Source organism: Castor canadensis, chromosome 15 (genome assembly GCF_047511655.1).
Source record: "Castor canadensis chromosome 15, mCasCan1.hap1v2, whole genome shotgun sequence".
Taxonomy (NCBI): domain Eukaryota; kingdom Metazoa; phylum Chordata; class Mammalia; order Rodentia; family Castoridae; genus Castor; species Castor canadensis.
In genome coordinates this window covers 31,859,289-31,879,620 of record NC_133400.1, presented here as the reverse complement: position 1 = coordinate 31,879,620, position 20,332 = coordinate 31,859,289, and the positions used below count along the sequence as shown (strand labels likewise).

Sequence of the window (20,332 nt, the reverse complement as noted above, 5' to 3'; positions counted from 1 at the left end):
TAAATCAATTAAGACAGTAGGCTAAAGACTGAAATTCAATCTTCCACTTGAAAGTGCCAAGCTCTGCAACCTGCTCTTTCTACAGCTGTCTCTCTGACTTAAAAACTATTAAATAGTGCTGATTTCCATCTGCTCTATTAGTTTAAATGAATGCAACTTACCTTCAGCATTATATTCATAAAAATACTTAAGCCTCAAGGTCCCCAATAATTTGGAGTACTGTATTAGATAACCACGCTAAGACACTTCTGACAGAAGTAACGCATCACCTAATGAGAGGTTTCCACAACCTGCTGTTAGAACCTATGCATACATGGAAAACACTGATAACCAGTCACTGTTCACACCATTTACTCTTCAGGCAGTCCTTTGCCATTAGTCAGCTTAATTAGGCCAGAGTCCAGCAGGAAAGTGCATGGTGCACCAGATTCACCATCTCTTAAGTTGCTACCGTTTTCTCTTCTTTACTGAAAGGCTGTACTGAACCAGGCTTTACCCATGACAGGCCAGCAACATGAACACTTTTATTGTGTTGTTCTTCAGGCTTCTTCTAGGCACAATCAAAAACAGACATTTAAAAAAAAAGACTGGTGAGGAGAGTTCAGCACTATACAGACTTGTTTCCCAAAATGTAATGTGTGATCGCCAATGAAGACATTTTAGAAAAGAAACAGTGGGTTAACCATTTCAAAGATGATTGTCTACTTACTTTCTGAGTCAGCATCTTCTCTCTGGCTTCATCATGTACAGAAGGATTCCATGGAGAAAAGCTTAAGGGACAGAAAGATGTTAAGAACAGTCTGTGGATTTCTCAATCTATTCAACATCCATTTTTCAATAAGACCATTCTCCAAATAAGACTAACAAGGGAGAATATTCTTAAAGAGTAATCTTTTAGTCAGTTGTCAACATTTATGTCTTAAATGTTATCTAAATGATTTTTTTCACATAATTTTCTCTTAGACACAGATATATCTCTTTAACCCTCATATCAGCTTCTGAAATACTGTTATTTAAAGATCAAGAAAATAAAGCAAATCTAGTAATTGCTCTGGGTCACTAAAGCTAAAAAGTACAAAAGCCAAAAGTCCATCTTCTGAACCCAAACTTTTTTTTTTTGGTGGTTCTGGGGTTTGAACTCAGGGCCTTGTACTTGTGAGGCTGGTGCTTTACCACAGGAGCCATACTGCCAGCCAGTGAACCATGCTCTTAGTGATATTATGCTGCCTTCCCAGCAGTACAAAGACCATCAGAGAGTGAAATCACCTACTCTTTACTTCTCCAAACTCCTCCAGAAGTTCTTCCCAAAGCTCAAATATTAACCATAGCACCTCAGGCAACCACCACTCTTACACCAAATCTGAATGTCAATGGGTGTGGCAGTTATAACAGGACAGCAGCTAAAACTGCCTACTAAAAACATCCCCACAAGTGAAATCAGTGAGCACAGTACACATATTCTGAGGAAACCAAAAGCACTAAATTGCTATTGGCACAATGTTAAAGCTTTTTGTTTAAGGAGAAACTGAGCTGAGTAAGCTAACAGATTACACACACTCTTTTTAAATTCTCATTCTACAGCCACCTTGAAATGAAAGTGCTAAGACAGTTAACCTAGACATGTACCACTTACCTAATTGCATAGGGGTCTTCTATCTTAGGCTGATCAAACAAACGAGTAGTGCACACCTTAACACTGTCAACCACTTTACTTTTAAAAAGATGAACATCTTTTTCATACCTGTGTTAAAAATTTAAATAAAAAGTTACCAACTTAATGTATTTAGTTACATTTTAAAATTCATCTTGAGTAACAAAGCAAAAGTCACATACAGTACTGCAGCCTCTGGGTTTAGGGGGCTTGATGTGTCAATCTTGTAGAAGACTCTCCTTGCATACATTAAAACTTGCCAAATATGATTGTGGTTCCGCCTAAAGGGAAACATGCCATGATTATTGAGGCTTCCTCCTGCTGTCTTATGTCACTAGAAGAAACACTGATGTACTAACCTCCATTTTGCAAATGCTCTCTTCACATCTAGTTCACCTGAAGTGGGATCAACTAGCGGGTGAAAGACCGGAATATCAAACACCAAGCGCTATATTTAAAGAGAGACATGTCCTTTAATGGAAGTGGTGGAGCTTATTAGATCCCTAGAAATAGTCACAAAAGGAGCCTCAGGACAACATGGCAGTCATGTTGCTTGAAGTCACAGAGCTGCTGCAAGACAGGTACTAACTACTTTAACCATTTTCCTGTAAAAGTAAACTTTGCACAAGGGGGAAAAGTCACCCTCCTCCCTACAACACAAGACCCCAGCCTCACCCGCACACTCTGAGCAGAGAAAGGATCAAGCTGCAGGCAGAGGACAGTATTGCAAAAGATGCAACAAAGTACCAAATCCCCTTGAAAGACTATAGGGAAAAGGAATGTCTTGGGAAACTGACATCATTAAAAGAACCAAGAAATCTGTAAGCCCTTTAAATCCCTCTCTGTGAATGAAGCCCCACAAAATGAGACCAGTCTCCTACTTACTGGACAATCACCATCTGGATAGTTATCAGGGATGTAAACTGTAAACTTGAATACGCCATCTTGATAAAGCCCATGCCTTATGAATATTACTCCAAACCACACTGCAGGAAAAAAATAAACATGGTAAGGCCTAAATAAGTGTCAAAGGAACCAAATATGCGGTAAGTTATATGCTGTAAGTTAAGAGTGAATCCTTATCTTACTTAATGCTGAGCGATAAGATGGCTGCACATAGACGCCTGGCAACTTCTGCTTCACAACCAAGGTACTAAAACAAAAGTAGTATAATAATTAACTTGTACAATGTCAATGACATACAGATCAAACGATCCACAATCATTTTGTGAATCAAGGAGTCCTCAAGGGGTAGCTGATTCCCAAACTATTCAAGCCAAGTCATCATAGCCTCTTACTTGACACAACTCTGAGCATCTACCTGATCACTTCTCCCTTTACAGCCCACAGAGAAACTCATGAGTCAAAAAGGGCCTCAGATTAAAATTCAAGTGTTACTCCCAAAATTAGCTTCCTAGAACATCATCTTGGAAATCAGGTTGTAGGTAGTTCTGAATAAAGCAACCTAGAGTACATTCAGGACATTAAATTTGAGGTAAATAGGAGTATTGGTAAAATTACTACTTTTGTGACTATAGATGACAGAGATCACATACACACATTCAAAAGTTCTTTTTACTATTAAATATTTTCCTTTTGGGCTTCTGTAAATCATGCTACTGATATTAGCAAATGAAGCATATTATAATAAATTTTGAAAAAAACTTTTAAAATGCAATTTTAGGTAATTAAGACTCCATGGAATGGCCATCACTTAGTTGTCCTTTTGAGTTCGACTCATCAGATCCCACAACAGAGGGCACTGTTTAAATATTCAGTGTTGAAGACAGGCATCAGTGTGCACTCATGCACTATACTCTGCTCCCAAATGACACTCCCCCAACTTAAGACACTTGAATTCTGTGGGTCTTGCTATAGAGTGGGAAACAGTGGGTGCACACAAGGAAAGTCAAGTATCCTGACAGGAGATTTTACTGTTTTTTCTGGGATCTAGTGACCTACCAACTGCAATTCTCTTCTGTTCCTTACAACTGCATCTATGAGCTATGATCCAACCTTAAAAAGAACAATGTTGACCTAGGCCTTTCAGACACATCACCTGTCTTTGTTTTTATTATCTAATTGCCATCACATTTATTAATAATCATTTTCTAAGTTATGTATTCCACTTTTAAGTCACTAAAAGGTGGTATATCAATAGCAGGATGGCTAGAAGATGTATATACTACAGTGAAGTTTGCCAGAAAAGGAAATTTTGTGTTCTAACACACAGCAAACTTAATCACAATGGTAGCCTGTCCAACTCACTGCACAGCCTCCAAAACAAGGACTCCATTATAAAACTGAAGGGACCATTGCTACCAAATCACACCAGCCAGTGACACTGGAGCCTCAGACACAGTGGCCATTACAACAGATACACTACACAAGGGACAAAGATGCTTTTAAAATAACTGCATACAGAGGATTTAAAAATTTTTAAAGGTTCTCCAAACCTTCTGTCCTTTTAACAAATGATCAAAATAAATGCAGCCTGAATCATGTGCTACTTGAGCCCCTCTGTATGCTGAGTGCTATGTCATCAGTACCAGGGTTCTCCACAGGTACTGAGCAACTTGTCCCCTTCAGACAGGCACAACTTCAGTGCAAATGCAAACTTCTGCAACTAATCAAGTTCTTACCTACATGGAATCCAAGTCTTTAGCTCCCTATCAACTGCCAAGCCCTGCCTTTTGGCGTCATACCAAATAAGTTACATCCTTCCTAATCAAAGACCTTCAAATGTATGAAGACAACTTTGATAGGTACTCCTCAAGTTTTCTCTTCTCCAAACCAGCTCCTTCAACTGATCCTTAAAGTCTGGCTTCCCAACTGTTCTCTACTGGGACCATCTCCTCAGTCTTATCGGGATGCCTCTTAAAAGGTAGCAAACAAAATTGAACCCAATCTTTCTGGTGAATCTGATCCAAGAAAGAAAAGACTACCACCCTGCTAACTGCCTATCCTCTACAGAAGCTTCTTCAAGAAGTTAACTCCTACCTCACAGAAAGAAAAACCAAAATTGTTACCAAGTTCCTGACGTACTGTAGGCTCTCCATAAATCTTAGTTTCTCTTGCTCACCAAAACAGAGTAAGAAGTGGATGATTTTGAGCTTTCAGATTAAATTAGTTTATGAGTTCATCAGAATAAATTTTATTCTTCACCTTCAAAGGCTCATTCATAACAGACCAAATGGTCTGTCAAGAACTTACAATTCTGCAAGAAGAGAGTATTCCAGGTAGAAGGGTCCATAAGAAGCATGTGTGCCATTTGTTGACTGTGCTGCTGGGGCAGGAGATGTAGGCTTTGTTATAGGCAAAGCATTTTTGGGAATAGAAGGCAACTGTTTTTTTGGTGCAGTTCTTGGAGGACTAGTTTTCACATCCCCCATTAATGTCTTCTCTTCACCATCTGATCGCTATTCAAGATGAAGTTGTGAAAATATTTGTTAGAATGATTCTTAAATCATAGAGTACAATATTATTAGCTCCATGACCTAAAAACTGGAGTTACTCTTTTACATGGACATTCTAATTCTAATATCATGATTAAGATGACCTGAAAGTTCTTTGAGCAGGCAGATCATATAAACAAGACTAAAGCATTAGGAAACCCATTAGCTGTATCCTATAAGGACACTACAGTCACTCTTCCCAAAGTAACTGAAACAGGAAGAAATGGTTTCTCCTGGTGGCCCCAAGAGGCAAGGGGTTATATAAACCACCAGACATTTGTTTCATTTTTGTGGTTGGGAATTGGATCTAAGGCCTCGCACTTGCTAAGCAAGTGCTCTACAACTTAAGCTCGGCCCCCTGCTCCTGTTAGACAACTGAATGAGAATAGAAAAGTCCCTTTGCACATACAGATGCTGTAGAACGGTGGGCTCTAAGTTCTAAATACATGACTGAAATTAGTCACTATCTGATGTTAGCACTTTGATAGAAACAAAAATGAAGCTATTCTCTCACTTGCTTGAATATGATTTTTATCTTGTCCCTAATGGTATGTTTTCATATTTGGAGTATCATCAGCAAACTGTCATCCTTGATAAAAGGTCAAAATGAACCAGAAACTAAACTAGCATCTCGTTGGTACTTCCTTTGCTCAAGTACAACCAAAGGCTGTTTAACTTGCTGTATAAAAATGTGTATCATGGGCACAGTGATGTTTTCTTAGAGGTGCAGTTATGGGTATTTTTATTTTCATACTGTTTGCACATTTTAAGCTTTCCTAAGAAGAAAATGCATTTTTAAAAGATATTTTATTTAGAAGAAATGTCACTCAAGTCTGACTTGACCACATTGGACTGAACTTTCCCAAAGTGTCTCTAACGACTGAATCTTGAACTTTAATAAACTACTACAATGGTATAATAAATGACATTATGTGTGAAAATAATCTGAGAATTGTTATTATCAGAATTTCTATTGACATGCAATCTCTGCCTTAGTAACTGACTTTAACGAACAAAATAACTATTTCTCAAAAGTAAAACCCAAACTAGACAAAACAGATAAATTTGCTAAGATTTTAGGTGACCTTGATATAGATTACTTTAGCTTTCTGACCCTTTTTCTGACAGAGAAGCCAATGTGTTTCTTCACTACATTTATTGACAGCACTTACTTTGCGTCCAGAGCTTGTAGACATGCTCCACAAAGGGTTCATAACGTGTACTGTAAACAAAGAAATTCAGTCGTCTATGTCATCAAACTCTTCAGCACTCACTTTACCTTGAAATGAGAAGGGAACACACAAACATACAAATGCCAACAGTTAAGAATTCTGGAATGGTGAAAAACTAAACCTGGTATCCTGGAGATACAATGTAATGTTATATAATATATAGTTACAAAAGTCTAGAAATACTAGTGGGAGTGGGAAGGTGAATGAAGGAGATTAAGGTAAGGGTATATGGTTGATGGACTTAATATACCTATATGAAATAGAACAAAGAAACCTCTTGCAATTACTTTAAGTTGGGCGGGGAAGGGGTTGAGGGGGAGAGATGATGGGGGTGATGTAACTAATATACAATATAAGCCTAATCGGAATTGTTACTTTAAACCCCCCCCACCCCCGTGTAACAGATATATCCTAATAAAAAAATTATTAAATAAATAAAAGTCTAGAAAAGTCTTCAGGCAGCTTCAGGAATAATTTCCTTCTGTATGCCCCCGCCCCCTTCAGGCTCCAATGTCTCTTGCACCTTTAGATAAATAGTGGCTTATGCCTGTACTCCCAACACTTGGGAGGCTGAAGCAGGAATATTTTTTTCTAGTCCAATGTGGGCTATATAGTGAATTCCAGGCCAGCCAGTAACATAGTGAAACCCTACATCCCAGAAGAAGAATTTGTGCACTAGGTCACTGGCTAGGATTCAGAATATTTAGTGGCAGAGTTCAACATTAGTGCCAAAAGTTATGAAGATATAGACTACAATAGTTGCTACTGGCAAAATATCTAGGCATTTAACTAATGGGAAAGCCAGATTCAGAATACACTGTACCCATCTACACAAAAGTTTCTCACTGTTCCCAGAGTCATGGGAACAAATGATAAAAGATCCAAGGTGGTTGATTTAAGAGTGTTTTAAATTAGTTGTTTCAGCAAAATTATTAGCCAAAGACATAAGAAAAAACAGACAGCAGAGCACACCTGGGTCAATATCAGAGAAGGGACACCTGAGTGCTATCTTAGAAACTGCTGGCATTTAAAGGCCTGCCAAGCAATACATACACATGCAAGGAGGAGTGCAAAAGAGACATTCCACAAGCACAAATCTTCCTTGGAAGCCACAGGTATTGGATAAAAAAGCATGTCTCAAAGGTCACAATGTGTTTTACAAAAATACGAAGAAACAAAGAAAAAGCAGCCAACCCCAACTATAAGACCAGTGACTTCTTGGCTCTGGTGATTAAACAAGGCTTTGCTATGTTTAAAGTAGAGCGCCTTCTCAGAATTACTATTTGTTCCAAACAAAAAGGTGGAGGTGAAAAGGGTTAAAACTTAGCAATATTTACCTAAATTTCTAAGAAGCAAATAGTTAGCAAATCATGTACCAGATGTCCCTAATCAGCAGTAATTTGTCTTCTCTGATGGGCCTATGACATCCACGGGTGGGTACCAGGTCTACCATACCCATTCAGTGCCTATTACTGCTGTTTTGCTTTCCAAGAGATAATGCCATCCTGTAATTAAACCAGGACGGGGATCCTAGTTCTTCCACTAAGCTGTTGACTTACATTCAGTAAGTAGCAACAGATCTGCAAATCAGCCTTTAAAAGGTGACTATGACACATGCAAATAGCTGGGACATGAAAATGTGTGAGGACGTACTCCTGTTTGGCCCAAATGAAAATAATTTGACTTTCAGCACTACTCCTTGGTCCTGTAGGATATACCTGCCTTAACTAGGCAGCTGCCTGTTGGGGTGGTCTTCCCCAACTTGTAAATTTGCTGGAGTGAAGCAATTACCTATAAAGTCTCTTTTGGCCCTACACCTTAATTCTATGATTTTGCCCTTGAGAATTCAATGAGAAACTCGCCCCACTTCTCTTCAAGCAAGAGGTCTTGTCTGCTGTTGGCTAGCTTTACGATGGATTTTTTTTTTTAAACTCAGTTCTGGCAGCAACATAATCACAAGAAATTGTAGCACAGTTCTCAGAAATTAATTACACCATTTATTAGATGTCTAGTCTACCACAATCACAGTTTGACATGGTGCAAGGAAGGACACAGATGGAAAGAAAACAGGCTACATCCTTGTCCTTAGGAAACAGTCTTAGAATTTCTGCTGGTTTGACTCTAAAACCAAAATATGAGTGTGTGCATTTATATCACACAGCTGAGAAGTCAGTATGTTCAGCCTGTGTATTCCAGAGCCCAAACGAGACCTGCTGCGGTTCCTAAGTGCCAGAGTGCCAATATAGGCAGGCACTGACTTAATAAATCTACCCAAAACGGACTTCAGAAATTCCTCGAGAGGTGACAGGAAACACGAAAACAGCTCCGGCCAGGCTTCCTGGGGATCCTGGGGTCCGGCAGATGGCTGGGAGGGACACCCTCGCCGGGGGCAGAAACGCGTCTGGGAGCACGCAGAGAATCTGGACAAACCTGTCCCAAGGTGATGCAAGGCGGGGACCATGTCCCGGCCTCGAACTAGCTCAAGGCTGGCGGGGGACCACGAGCCTCTGGTGGAAGCTGGGATCTCTGGGGCTCGGTGACATCCCCCTTAGCTAGAGAGCCGGGAAGGGGGCTGGAGCTGGGGCTGGAGCTGGGGCTGGGGAGGGCGGGCCCGAGCCGGGCAAGCCCGCTGGGCCCTTCTCCCTCTCTCCGGCTGACCCAGCCCACTCTTGCCGCAGCCCCCAGGGCAGACAGCGGGCTCCGCGACCACCGCGCAGCAGGTGCCTGCAAACGCGCACAGGTGCCCAGCCCCGCCTCCGTGTCCTAGCGCGGCCGCCGTCGCTGTGTCGAGAGCGTCCGTAGGGCAGACAAACGCTGGGCTCCAGGACGGTGGAGACCCAGGCTTATGGACTCCTCAGCCCTTGTGTACTTACCAGCCGGCTGGGCAGCGAGCCTTACAAAGGTGCCTTCAATGTAGGGCTCCCGGCTGCTGAGCGCTGCGGCGGCCCGACAGCATCTCGGGCTGCAATGCAGCCCGGCCTCTGCCTACTCCACTCCACTCCGCTCCGCCCCGCCCCGCCCCGCCCTGCCCTGCCCTGTCCTGCCCTGCCCTGCCCTCAGCGTCGGGCCCCGCCCCTGCCCAAGCCCCTGGGCCCTACGCTTCCGCCCAGCCTTCCGGCTCCAAGTGGCTTCTACACCTGTCCATCACGGGCGGTTTTCCGGGGGCGTTGGGAAGACAGCACTCCATCCTACCAATCAAATCAGCTCAGCTCGGGTGGGGCCGCGCTTGGCCCGCCCCTTACGTAACAGCGCTCGCGGCGGACTGTCAGTCAAGGAAGTGTCGGCCCCTGGGGAGGGATGGAACGGAAACAAACAAGCGCCGGGACACAATTGGCCACGGCGTCCGCCAGTCACCATGGAGACCAGAGGCTTAGGCCGGCCGACAGCCGTAGCAATCAAGGCACTGTGTCTACTAATTTCCTCTGTCAGGCGCGAGGCTGGTCCCTGACCGGGGACCGACAGGTCGCGCACCGTCTCACAGCCCCGCTAGGCCGGAGCCGCCACGTCGAGTCCACCCGGGTCCGCGGCCGGAACGGGAGGGGCTGGGGTAGCCTTTAGGTCGGAAGAACCCCTTCCGTAAGGAGGAGCTAAGAGATGTAGCTCGGCACTAGCGCGGCACTGGAGCTTTTGAAAACGGACATGTCGCCCCCAACCTGTGGAATCCGAATGGGGGTGGGTGAGTATCCGGGATCTCCGCGTGTCACAGGTTCTGGTAGTTCTGCTACACCCAGATTTGGGAACCTCTGCCATGGCAACGCGTAGCCACTGGTTCGCCCCTGCCCGTGCGCACGCGCACTCTGCTCTGATACCTTACCACCTGTGACTTGTTACAGGTGAAAAGCCTCCCACTCTGCTCTTACCCTGCTAAGCCTAACCTGGCTTTTAAGGCTCAGCTTATTCTGGCCTCCCCATAGTCCGACAGCCTGACCCATGGCTGTCTTTCCAGCCAAATTCTGTGAACGCTGCCGTTGGCTTTAAGGCCTCCAAGCCTTGTCTTACATTGGTGCCTCCCCATGGCGTATCCTTCCAATCCCTGACCCCACTGTGGCAGCCCTCCCTCCATGATTCTGCCCCTTTCTACGCACCAATGGCTCTGACTTGTACCTGACACTACCTAATTCAGTATCCCACACTTAGAATTATTCCCTGACCAGCTTGTGCGTTCCATTTTTGGTTGCCTCTGTAATTCTGGTAAATGACTTATTTATTAGGTGGCAGGGAGCCAAACTCCCCTGATGGTAATTCTAAGAGTTGGTTCTGAAATCCAACTTCCTCCCTCAGCTGAAAACAGTCTTGAGTCACTTCCCTGGATCCAGCTTGGATACACTTAGGAATGTCTTTTTTTTTTTTTCCAGCCACAGAAATAAGTCTCCCTTGGCATCTCTCTGGCCCAGTTCCTCCCAATCTTTTCTGTAGGGTCACCAACCTCCCGCAAGACTTTCCCTGATGTCATCTCTTCCTCAAGCTTCAGTGTACACCAAGGACTCATATATATTGCTTAGCTCCCCTGAGGCATGTATCCAACTGCCCACCTGCCATTGAGTACCTCAGACACATAATCACAATGTCAGAGCACTTTATCGCTGCACAAGCCAACTCCACTGGCTTGCATAGCAAGGCAATGTCTCTGGCGATAAGGCAGGCTCCAGGGGTGCCACTGAACTTCTTGGTCTCTGGAATTATACTTCTGGGCTGGTAGCAAGATGTGCCCTTCAGGTACATCCAATGTCAAAATTGAAAGTGTCCCTTTTTTCCAGGGGTCTCTCTTGATGTGCAAGAATATCTTTCCTAATCCAGATTTACCCTGGATTGTTGGACTTCAGGAAGAGGAGAGAGATAGGATCTGACTTGTATGGGAAACATCACTTTGTATGGAAAACAGGCGGTAGGGGCACAAGAGTTCAGCCAAACAACAATTACTTGAGTTTCACAGTGGAAATGAAGGACTGAATGAGTTACAGAAATATTGAAGAGGTGGAGTACACAGAACTTGGCCATAGATTAGATATGGGGTGGGGGATAAAGAGGGAAGTTTCACAGATGACACCTAGATGGTGGTTAGGCTACTCCTGAATGGTGAGGCCATTCAGTGTGAGGAGAAATTGAGCCAGATAGAAGCAGGTTTGGGAGGGTGGAAAGTGAAGGAAATAAGTTCTGTTTCGGATGGGTACTGTTTAGGGAGGTTCTGTAAGTATAGTAACTTGCCTACCTACTAGTTGTTTCGCCCTTCTTCATCAGACAGAGCCTTGAGTTTGTTGAGTTCAAGCCCTTCAGTGGTTCCCCTTTGATTCCCATTAGGATAAGACCAATCTCCGTACCATGACCGTAGATCCAGTCCTCTGTCCCAAGGCTCTAGCCACACAGGCATTGTTTCAATTCTTAAGGTGCCATATTCTCTCACCCTGCCCCACAAGAGGAGGCCTTTGCACTAGACACTTCTTTGCCTGGGTCATTCTCTTCTCTCCTCCCCACAGCTCTGAGCTTAAACGCCACTTCCTTAGGCAATGGGCTGTTTCTTTGGGAGAGGAGTTGATTGGTGTTCATCTCCCATCTATTGTCTCCTGGCATCCAGATCCATGTGTGGACTGAGTAGGGATGCAGTAAATACTTTACAAATAGAAGAAAGAAGCAATTGAAATATATTTGAAACAGCAGCCTGTATACCCGCAGCTTTGAAAATGGTTTGTCCCCCACCTCCCAAAATTCATGATGAAATTTGATTTCCATAGTAATGGTATTAAGAGGTGATTAGGCCCTTAAGAAGGATTAGTGCCACTCTTTCAGGACTGGATTACTCACTTTGTAGTGGGTTGTTATAAAGTGAGGCCATGTGCCATGTTTTCTTTCTTCCACATCCACCTGCTTGCCCTGCTGCTCTGTACCATGAAGTGAAGCAAAACAAGATCCTCCTCAGATGCTGGCAGTATACAGTATATTCATAGACTTCCCAGGCTCTGGAGCCAAGGAACAAATAAACTTCTGTTTGTTTATAAATCACCCAGTCTTGAGTATTCTATGATAGCATCAAAATACAGACTAGACAAAGCTAACTATGAAAATCAGGATGATTTATTCAAAGGGAAATGAGGATACAGCCTCAAAAAGTATCATTTCTTTAAGACTAAAATATAAAGTGCTGAGAAAAACTCCATTGATCCTAAAAATTACCTATAAAAATTTCATTTCAAGGGCTGGTGGAGTGGCTCAAGTGGTAGAGCACCTGCCTCACAAGTGTGAGGGTCTGAGTTCAAACTCCAGTACCGCAAAAAAAAAAAATTCAATTTCTACATATTACCTTTGCCACTCTAAATTTTTTGAGCATATCTAATATAATTGTGTCAAAATGTTCAGCTAGGACTTCATAGATATGTGATCTCTATGAGTGGTCAAGATTCTTGACTATATTTCCATCAGTCAAATAGTCATTAAACTCATTCTTTTGGTCTCTGGAAAGTTAATTGTACAAAGCAGGTTAAATCACTGATTTACTACTTAAGGCCTTAACAGAAAGAAGTGGCAAAATGATGAATGTTCGATGAAATGTGTATGTTTTGTACACAGGCACATACAGAGCCAGTATTTTTAACTCAATCTATTTGTCCCTGAGTCATTTTATGAAAGGCAGATTCTTACATACATTTCACTGATTACACATACTGTTCAAGAAATGAGATAAAGACCAGGCATGGTGGTACACATCTATAATCCCAGTTACTTGGGAGGCAGATATCAGGAGGATCATGATTCGAGGCCAACCCAACCAAAAAGTTAGCAAAACCCTGCCTCAACAAACAAGCTAGTTGTGGTGGTTCAATACTGTAATCCCAGCTATGGTGGAGGCATAGGTAAAAGGATTACAGTCTGAGTCTGGCCCTGGGCAAAAATATGAGACTATTTGAAAAATAACTAAAAAAAAAAAAGGTCTGGCAGCACGGCTTAAGTGGTAGAGCACTTGCCTGGCAAGAGTAAATCCCTGAATTGAAACCTAAGTGCCATCTTACACACACACACACACACACACACAGAGAGAGAGAGAAACACATGGCAATTATGTAGCTAAACAATTTTAACATCTTAGAAAAATATAACACATCAAAACCATGATTTTATGGATAGTAAAATTTAGGATGACCAATGTAGGTGTTTTCAGTAAGAGGATTTAAGGGAGGACATTAAATAAGCAGTGGTCCTATAGTTAGTAATGATCCTCAGAGGAGGCAGAAACCATGGCATTTGTAAGTCTCTGAAGTTTAAGAAGCACTTAAAACATGGGAGATGCTGTGGCTTTTGTCCTTTCTGCATGTGTGTAGATCCTTAAAACCCTTGCTTATACTCTCACAAATATGCTTCCATTTCAGTTACATCCCATTTTCTTCTTTGCCCTGATCCCTGTGACTGCTGGCTGTGAGTGAGCAGGTATATGGATGGGTGGACAGAAGTCAGGATGAATGTTACAGACAGACTACAGCATTTCAAAGTCAGAGTACCTCTGGGCCACAGTAGATATTTATGCCCTAAGGAAAAACAACCAATACAGTGTTGTTGCTCCTCCAGGACTGGAAAAGAATTGACTTCCTTTTATAATTAAATAGCATCTTCAACATGGTGACACGAAATAGCATGCTGATGATGGCCCCACCAGCCACAAGAGCAACCATCTCTTTGTTGATGTTATCTTTGGAAAACCACCTCCCTCTGGGGTTTTGCTGTAGGACAGCTCAGACAAAGAGACGGGGCACCAAAGCTTTCAGGAAGTAAGTTTATTACGCAGGCCAGCAGCAACTCAGCGGACTCGAGTCCAAAGGCTGAGCCCCGAAAATAAAGAGGGCTTTCTTTATCTACCATTTAGAGCAAGTTACAGAAATGGGGGGTACAGCTTGTCCTGTACATGGTCACATATTTCATTGGCTATTTTAACCTCTAGGGTGAGATGACCCTTCTCTGGTCTCATCCCAGGGACTACTTGACATTCCTCAGATCCGGTTTTTTGTTTTGTTTCACTGTTGCACTCATTATCTCTTGTTATCTCCCTCATTGTCTCTCATTATCTCCTTTCTCCCTTCCTGCCTTCCTGCCACATTCCCCCTTTTGATGCTCGGGTACCCTTTTCTGGGTCAAAGAGGGGGATCATCTTGATCTGGGGGTTTATATTTTCACAGCATCATTACATGAGCAGCCATCTTCCCAGCACATGTACTTATCATTTCACATATAAGCTTTCTCCCAGGCTAGGCCTCCGCAGGTGTTTCCAGTACCCTGAGGTCGATAGAGTTTTTAGCTATTCTGGCACACACATCAAAGAATATAGATATTGGCTTTTTGGGATTGTAAAGCTGTGTCCAGCCAATAAGCTCTGGACCTCTAGCCATTGCTCCCAAGGGCAATAGATGGGGTTAAAACAGATATACTGACTCATGAGGGCATGCTGAGTAGGTGGTATGATTGTGTGTGCCTGCACACACAATAATAAGTATGGAAAACCAGAGTTTTGGTAACAACACTCCTGGGTAGTGCACATACATGACTCACAGTCCAAGGCCTGGGGGTCCCCAGGTAGAGAGCTAACCAAGATTAGCAAGAAGAAACATGGAAGGGACTCATCCTCAAAGGTGAGATGGGCAACTCCTCAAGCTTCTACCATGCATAGACTAGTCAGATTCTGAGTGACTGGAGCTGAGTTGATGCCTCATTGTTTGTGGTTTCCTGTTGTCTCCTTGGAAGCAGGGTCCTGCTGGGGAAGGGAGTGGGCGTTCTGGAGGGTGATTTTGCACAGTGAGGCTGGGTCAGGGATGCACTCCCATTTGACGGAAGCTGACTTCACTTGGCTGTGGTGGATCCAGGCAATGATCTTTGCTACCTTAACTGTGGTGGGGGTGGATAAAATGACAAAAGGACCCTCCAGTGGGGCTTTAGTGGTTGAACATTCCATTCCTTTACCCAATCAGCATCCCCTGGTTTATAAGGGTGTGTGGGAATTGTCAGACTAATGGGGAGTCTCTCTCTTACCCAGTTACTGATTTTCAAGAGAGTCAACCCAAGGGCCTGCATCTACTGTCTCAGGGTGAGGTCATCCATTTCCTCAAGGTCCCCTAGCAGGCTCTTGATTAAAGGCAGTGGGTGCCCAAAAAGAATTTCAAAAGGGGAGACCCATCTATTTGGTGGGGCTAGACCTAATTCTGAGCAAGGCTATGGGCAGTAACTGATCCCATTGTAGGTGGGTCCTCTGGCATAGTTTCTTCAATTGCAATTTTAGGGTCCTGTTCATATTTTCTACTTTCCCTGAACTCTGGGGGCAGTAAGCCATGTGTACCTTCCAAGTTATTACTAAGCCCTTAGCCACCAACTGTACCACTTCAGTCACAAAGGCCGGCCCATTGTCCGATCTAATAGACACAGGTATTCCAAACCAAGGGACAATTTCCTTTAGTAGGCACCTGTCCACTTCTAAGACTTTCTCAGTCCAAATAGGGAAGGCTTCCACTCATCCTGAGAAAGTGCAAACACCAGCAAATATTTACATCCTCTGGCTCATGGCATCTCAGTAAAATCCACAATCAGGTTTCCAAAAGGAGTTCCTCCAACACTTTGCATTTGGGGTGGTGCTCTTGGCCCTTGTCAGGAATTGTTTTTGGCACATAGACTCTACCTTTCACAGACAGTCTTACTTATGCTGGAGAGCTTGGGGACATAAAAATGATGGGTCAAGGTGGTCTCAAGAGCTATTTGCCCTGAGTGAGTGCCTTCATGGACTGCTTGACAAATGTGGGAGCTGGCGATTCTGGAATTGCAATATGGCTGTTGGCAAACTTCCACCATCCACCCAGTAGAAAAGTTCCCTCTTCAGTCTTAAACCAAGCCTGTTCTTGTGGTGTATACTATGGGTCCCATTCAGATAAAGGGCATGGGAAAAAGGGAGCTGTCAGTGAGGTTGAGGTTTTGTACTCCTGTGAGGGCTGCTTGCTTGGCTTCCCTATCAGCTTTTCAGTTTCCCCAAACAGCTGTTCTCTCCCCCTTCTGGTGCCCTTGGCAGTGCATGACTACTAGTGGCTTAGGGGCCCATACAGCTTCTTGCAATTCCAGAATTTCTTGTCCATACTTAACACTTTTTCCTCCCAAGTTAATGAGCTCCCTTTCTTTATATAGGGCTCCATGGACATGAATGGTAGTAAAGGAGTATTTAGAGTCTGTAGAGATGTATATCCACATTCCTGCAGTGAGCTGGAGTGCCTGCATAAGAGCAATGAGCTCAGCATTTTGTGCAGGGGTCCCAACCAGCAGCAGATGTGCTTCAGTGACAGCATCCAGAGTCACTACTGCATATCTGGAAAAACGTGTGCTGTCCCAGACAAAGCTGCTGCCATCTGTGAAATACTCAAAATCCAGATGACTGATGGACTGATCAGTCAAGTCCAACCAGCTGGTGAGCACCTCATCCATGACTTCTAAACAGTCATGCTCCAGGGGGTCTGAATCAACTGGCAACAGGGTGGCCGGATTTAGAATCTTAACAACTGCTAATTGGATACTTGGGTTTTCACATAATGTGTTTTATATCTGACCCTTTGTGAGTTTATCAGCCAATAATTTCCTTTATGTTCCGTAAGAGTCAAAACAGAGTCTGAACAGAACTCAGACTGTGAGTTCTTGTCCCAAAGTAAGTTTGTCTGCTTCAGTCACCAGACAGCAATGGCCACCAGGGCATGCAGGCAAGGCAGACAGCCTTGGGAAACTGCATCAAGTTGCTTTGATAAATAAGCCAGTGGGCAGTGCCAGGAACCTAGCAGCTGGGTCAAGACTCCTCAGCTGTCCCTAGTTTCCCATGCACATATAGGAAGAAGGGATTCATCACATCTAGCAGGCCCAGGGGCATTTGTGAGTGCCCTCTTAATTTCTTTAAAGGCCTTTTCTTGCTCCTCTCCCTTTATTCCTGCTCTTCCCTTTATGGCTTAATAAAGGGGTTTTGTGAAGAGAGAGTAATTGGGGATGTGGGTCCAGCAGAAACCTGCAGCACCTAGAAATTCTGTAATCTGTCAATGGGTCTTGGGAGCCAGAATGGAACAGACGGCCTGTTTCCTCTCAGGGGCCAGTCTACCTGAGACAGGTGAAACCTGAGGTATTTGACAATATCCTATCAGATCTGGGGTTTCTTTCAGGAAATCTTATATCCTACCTTCCACAAAAGGAGAAAAGAAGGCAAGTTCCTTCCATACAACCCTCTTGAGTTGTACTGGAGGAGTGTGCAGCCATGCTGGTTGGCTGAGAAAGCATTTTGGTTGGATGCCAGGGCAGTCCCAAAGATAGTGGGAGAGTTTTTGAAGCCTTGTGGCAATCGAGTCCAAGTCAATTGTCCCTTCTCTCCAGTACTAGGACTTTCACATTGGAAGGCAAAGATAAGTTGGCTCTGTGGGGTCAGGCAAATGCAGAAAAATGTGTCCTTAAGGTCTAGGCAGGTAAAGAACTTTGCCTCAGCTGGGTAAGGCCCAAAAGTGTATATGGGATTGGGACCACAGGGTGTAAAGTGACAGTTGCTGAATTGACTGCATGTCTCCAGTTTTTGGACAGGAAGCAAGGGAGTGTTCCAGGGAGACTGACAAGGCCAAAGAATCCCATACTTTAGGAATCTGTCAAGATGTTTTTGGATCCCAGTTTGGGCTTTTCAAGGAATGTAGTATTGCCTCTGGCTAACAGAAATAGCTCTGGATTTAATTCTACCACCACCAGAGGTATGTTCTGAGCCAGTTTGGTGGGGGGGCGGTTTGTCTTCAGCCCACACTCCTGGAACCTTAAAGGGAAGCTCAGGAATCTCTTTCTTAGAGGCACAGAGTCACCATTCCTCCTCCTGTGCAACCGTGAGAGTTAGAATCTTGGCTTCATACCCTCTCAGCTTTAAGAATGCTGTGCCATCAGAGTCAAAAGTTATCTGTGCCCTTAGTTTGCACAATGAGTCTCTGCCCATTAAGACCCCAGGGCAATCAGGAAGGTAGAGGAACTCATGCCTTACTTCATGCTTTCCAAGATTGCATTTTCTGGGTAGCAAGTCTAATTTCCCGTGGCCCTGACAATGGTTGCATGTGTCTGTGAGAGAGGGCCCACGGGTTGGGTTACAACTGAATGGATCATGCCAGTGTCCACCAGTAGGTCCATGGATGGCCCCCCTGTCTTCATCTGGACCATAGGCCCCTGGGAGCCCAGTAGAATAGAGCCAGGTCTGTCCTAGTCCTCCTCATAATCCTCAAAAGTGGCCAACCTGATGATGCCTTCCTCCCAGGGGCTGCTTCTCCCTTGAGCAGGCCAATAATTTCCTTCAACAACTTGGCCTCTGCCTCTGATCTGGGGGATCTTCTGGGGTTCCTTGGGCCATTTGGGACATTCTTTTTTCCAGTGTCCTTCCTGACAATAGGCACACAGATCTTGCCTTAGTTCCTCTCTAGGGTGAGGCCATTCCAGGGGTGCTGACCACCATCCACGGGGATTACCTCTTCCTCTACTATGCCCTGCATGCCAGGGCCCATCTGCAGCAAAGAGGTCCACTTTCCTTTTCATCTTTCTATCAGCCTCCCATTTGGCCTCCTGATCTCGATTGATGAAGACTTTTGTGGCCACCTCCAGAAGCTGGCTGGCGTTCATACCAGCAAAACCCTCAAGCTTTTGTAATTTTTGTCTTATGTCCCCCTGGGCCTAGCTGACAAATGCTGCATTAATCATACTCTGATTTTCAGCTGCCTCTGGGTCAAAAGTGGTGTACAGGCAGAAGGCCTCACATCACCACTCATAAAACTGACTGGGGCTCTCATCTGGCCCTTGGTGGACTTCTCTGTCTTACTCATGTTCATGGCCTTTCCCCTCCTTCCTTCATGCCTCCTAAGCCTCCTGATACTGTTCAACCTGCTTGTAATCTAGGTCATCATTGGGGTCCCAGTGGGGGGTCCTTTTTGGAGAACTGGCCCTGAGCATAGGCTTGGGCATTTAGAGTGCCCACAGGGACATGATCTTCCAGCCACTTTAGAGCAGCCAAGGTTATATGGCATCGCTCCTCAGTATTAAATAGAGTCAGAAGAATCTGTCTGCAGTTTGTCCAGGTGGGCTTATGAGTTTAGATAATGGACTGCAGTAGCTCAATCAGAGCCTCAGGCTTTTCCATGAAGGAGGAGGTATTCTGATTTAGGAGGTCTGTGGTGGCAAAAGTCTAGTAGATGAAAGTCTGCCTTCTTCCTTGTGTCTGACCTTGCTGGTCATAATATATTGGGCCCTGGACCTCTCTCAGGGGCATCTACAGGTCAGTGAGTCCCAGGGGAGAGGCTAGGCCATATTGGGACTGTTCAAATGTTCCTAGTTGAACCTAGGGGCCAGTCTCACAGGGAGCTGTGGAGTGAGGACTAGTGGGCTTGGAGTGAGCATAAGGTTCAAAGGGCCTGAGGAAAGTGGGGTTGTTGCAGTTTCAAGGACTTCTGGGCCAAGCCTTGTAGGTGTATTTGCTGCTGGGACTAGCCTGTCTGATGCTGCTTCCCCTTCCGAGGGTGGAGGTGAAGGGGCAGAAAGCGATGGGTACAGTGCCACATAAGGGGGCAGGGTCTCCTCAGGGTCCCCCACTAACATGGGTTTCTCTGGCTTTTTACATTTTTCCCTGCACTTGGAAGCTTCTGCCATCCTGGCTACTATGAACCTACATGCTTTCTCTAGGTGGGACTTTAGCCACATGGGCTGACTAAAGATTGCATCCTGCCAGCAGTTAATATAAGGAAACTGATCTGGGTGTCCAGGATCCCCTACAACCACTTCAGAAACTCTATTGACTATGACCTTTCCTAATGACCCCTCCAAGGGCCATCCTACACCAAAAGCAGGTAGTCTATTTCACAGAAGTTTCTAAGCTTGTCAAGAATCAGAGCTTGACTCCAGTAAATCCCTTTTTAAAGTTCTTAAGCATGCACTCTAGGGAGGTGTTCTTACTCTGACTTCCTCCCATTCTTCCCAGTACCAGATGTCAAGACAGA

The 20,332-nt window shown here is 44.4% G+C and overlaps 1 protein-coding gene across 3 annotated transcripts; it reads right to left on the bottom strand.

The window, feature by feature from the left end:
• Positions 1–98: 98 nt before the first annotated feature.
• On the bottom strand, positions 99–9,367 carry Aktip (AKT interacting protein). Of its 3 annotated transcripts, none has more exons than XM_074055992.1 (10): positions 9,212–9,367; positions 6,279–6,385; positions 4,865–5,070; positions 2,740–2,804; positions 2,537–2,637; positions 2,011–2,099; positions 1,834–1,932; positions 1,634–1,741; positions 710–770; positions 99–550 (listed from the first exon to the last, which is right to left on the bottom strand). In XM_074055992.1, exons 2-10 carry the CDS (start codon positions 6,318–6,320, stop codon positions 440–442), a joined length of 882 nt encoding a protein of 293 aa, XP_073912093.1. In that variant the 5' UTR covers positions 6,321–6,385; positions 9,212–9,367; the 3' UTR covers positions 99–439. The 3 variants fall into 3 exon arrangements, with proteins under 3 accessions (XP_073912093.1, XP_073912095.1, XP_073912094.1); XM_074055994.1 differs by having other exon boundaries at positions 99–547; XM_074055993.1 differs by having other exon boundaries at positions 6,279–6,328; positions 9,212–9,353.
• Positions 9,368–20,332: the final 10,965 nt, after the last annotated feature.

Coding starts and splice junctions, on each gene's coding strand:
- Aktip (XM_074055992.1), bottom strand. CDS start 6,320: ATGAACCCTTTGTGGAGCATGTCTACAAGCTCTGGACGCAAA. Junction 5,071..6,278: donor CTACAAGCTCTGGACGCAAA/GTAAGTGCTGTC, acceptor CATCTTGAATAG/CGATCAGATGGTGAAGAGAA. Junction 1,933..2,010: donor AGAGCATTTGCAAAATGGAG/GTTAGTACATCA, acceptor GTTTCCCTTTAG/GCGGAACCACAATCATATTT.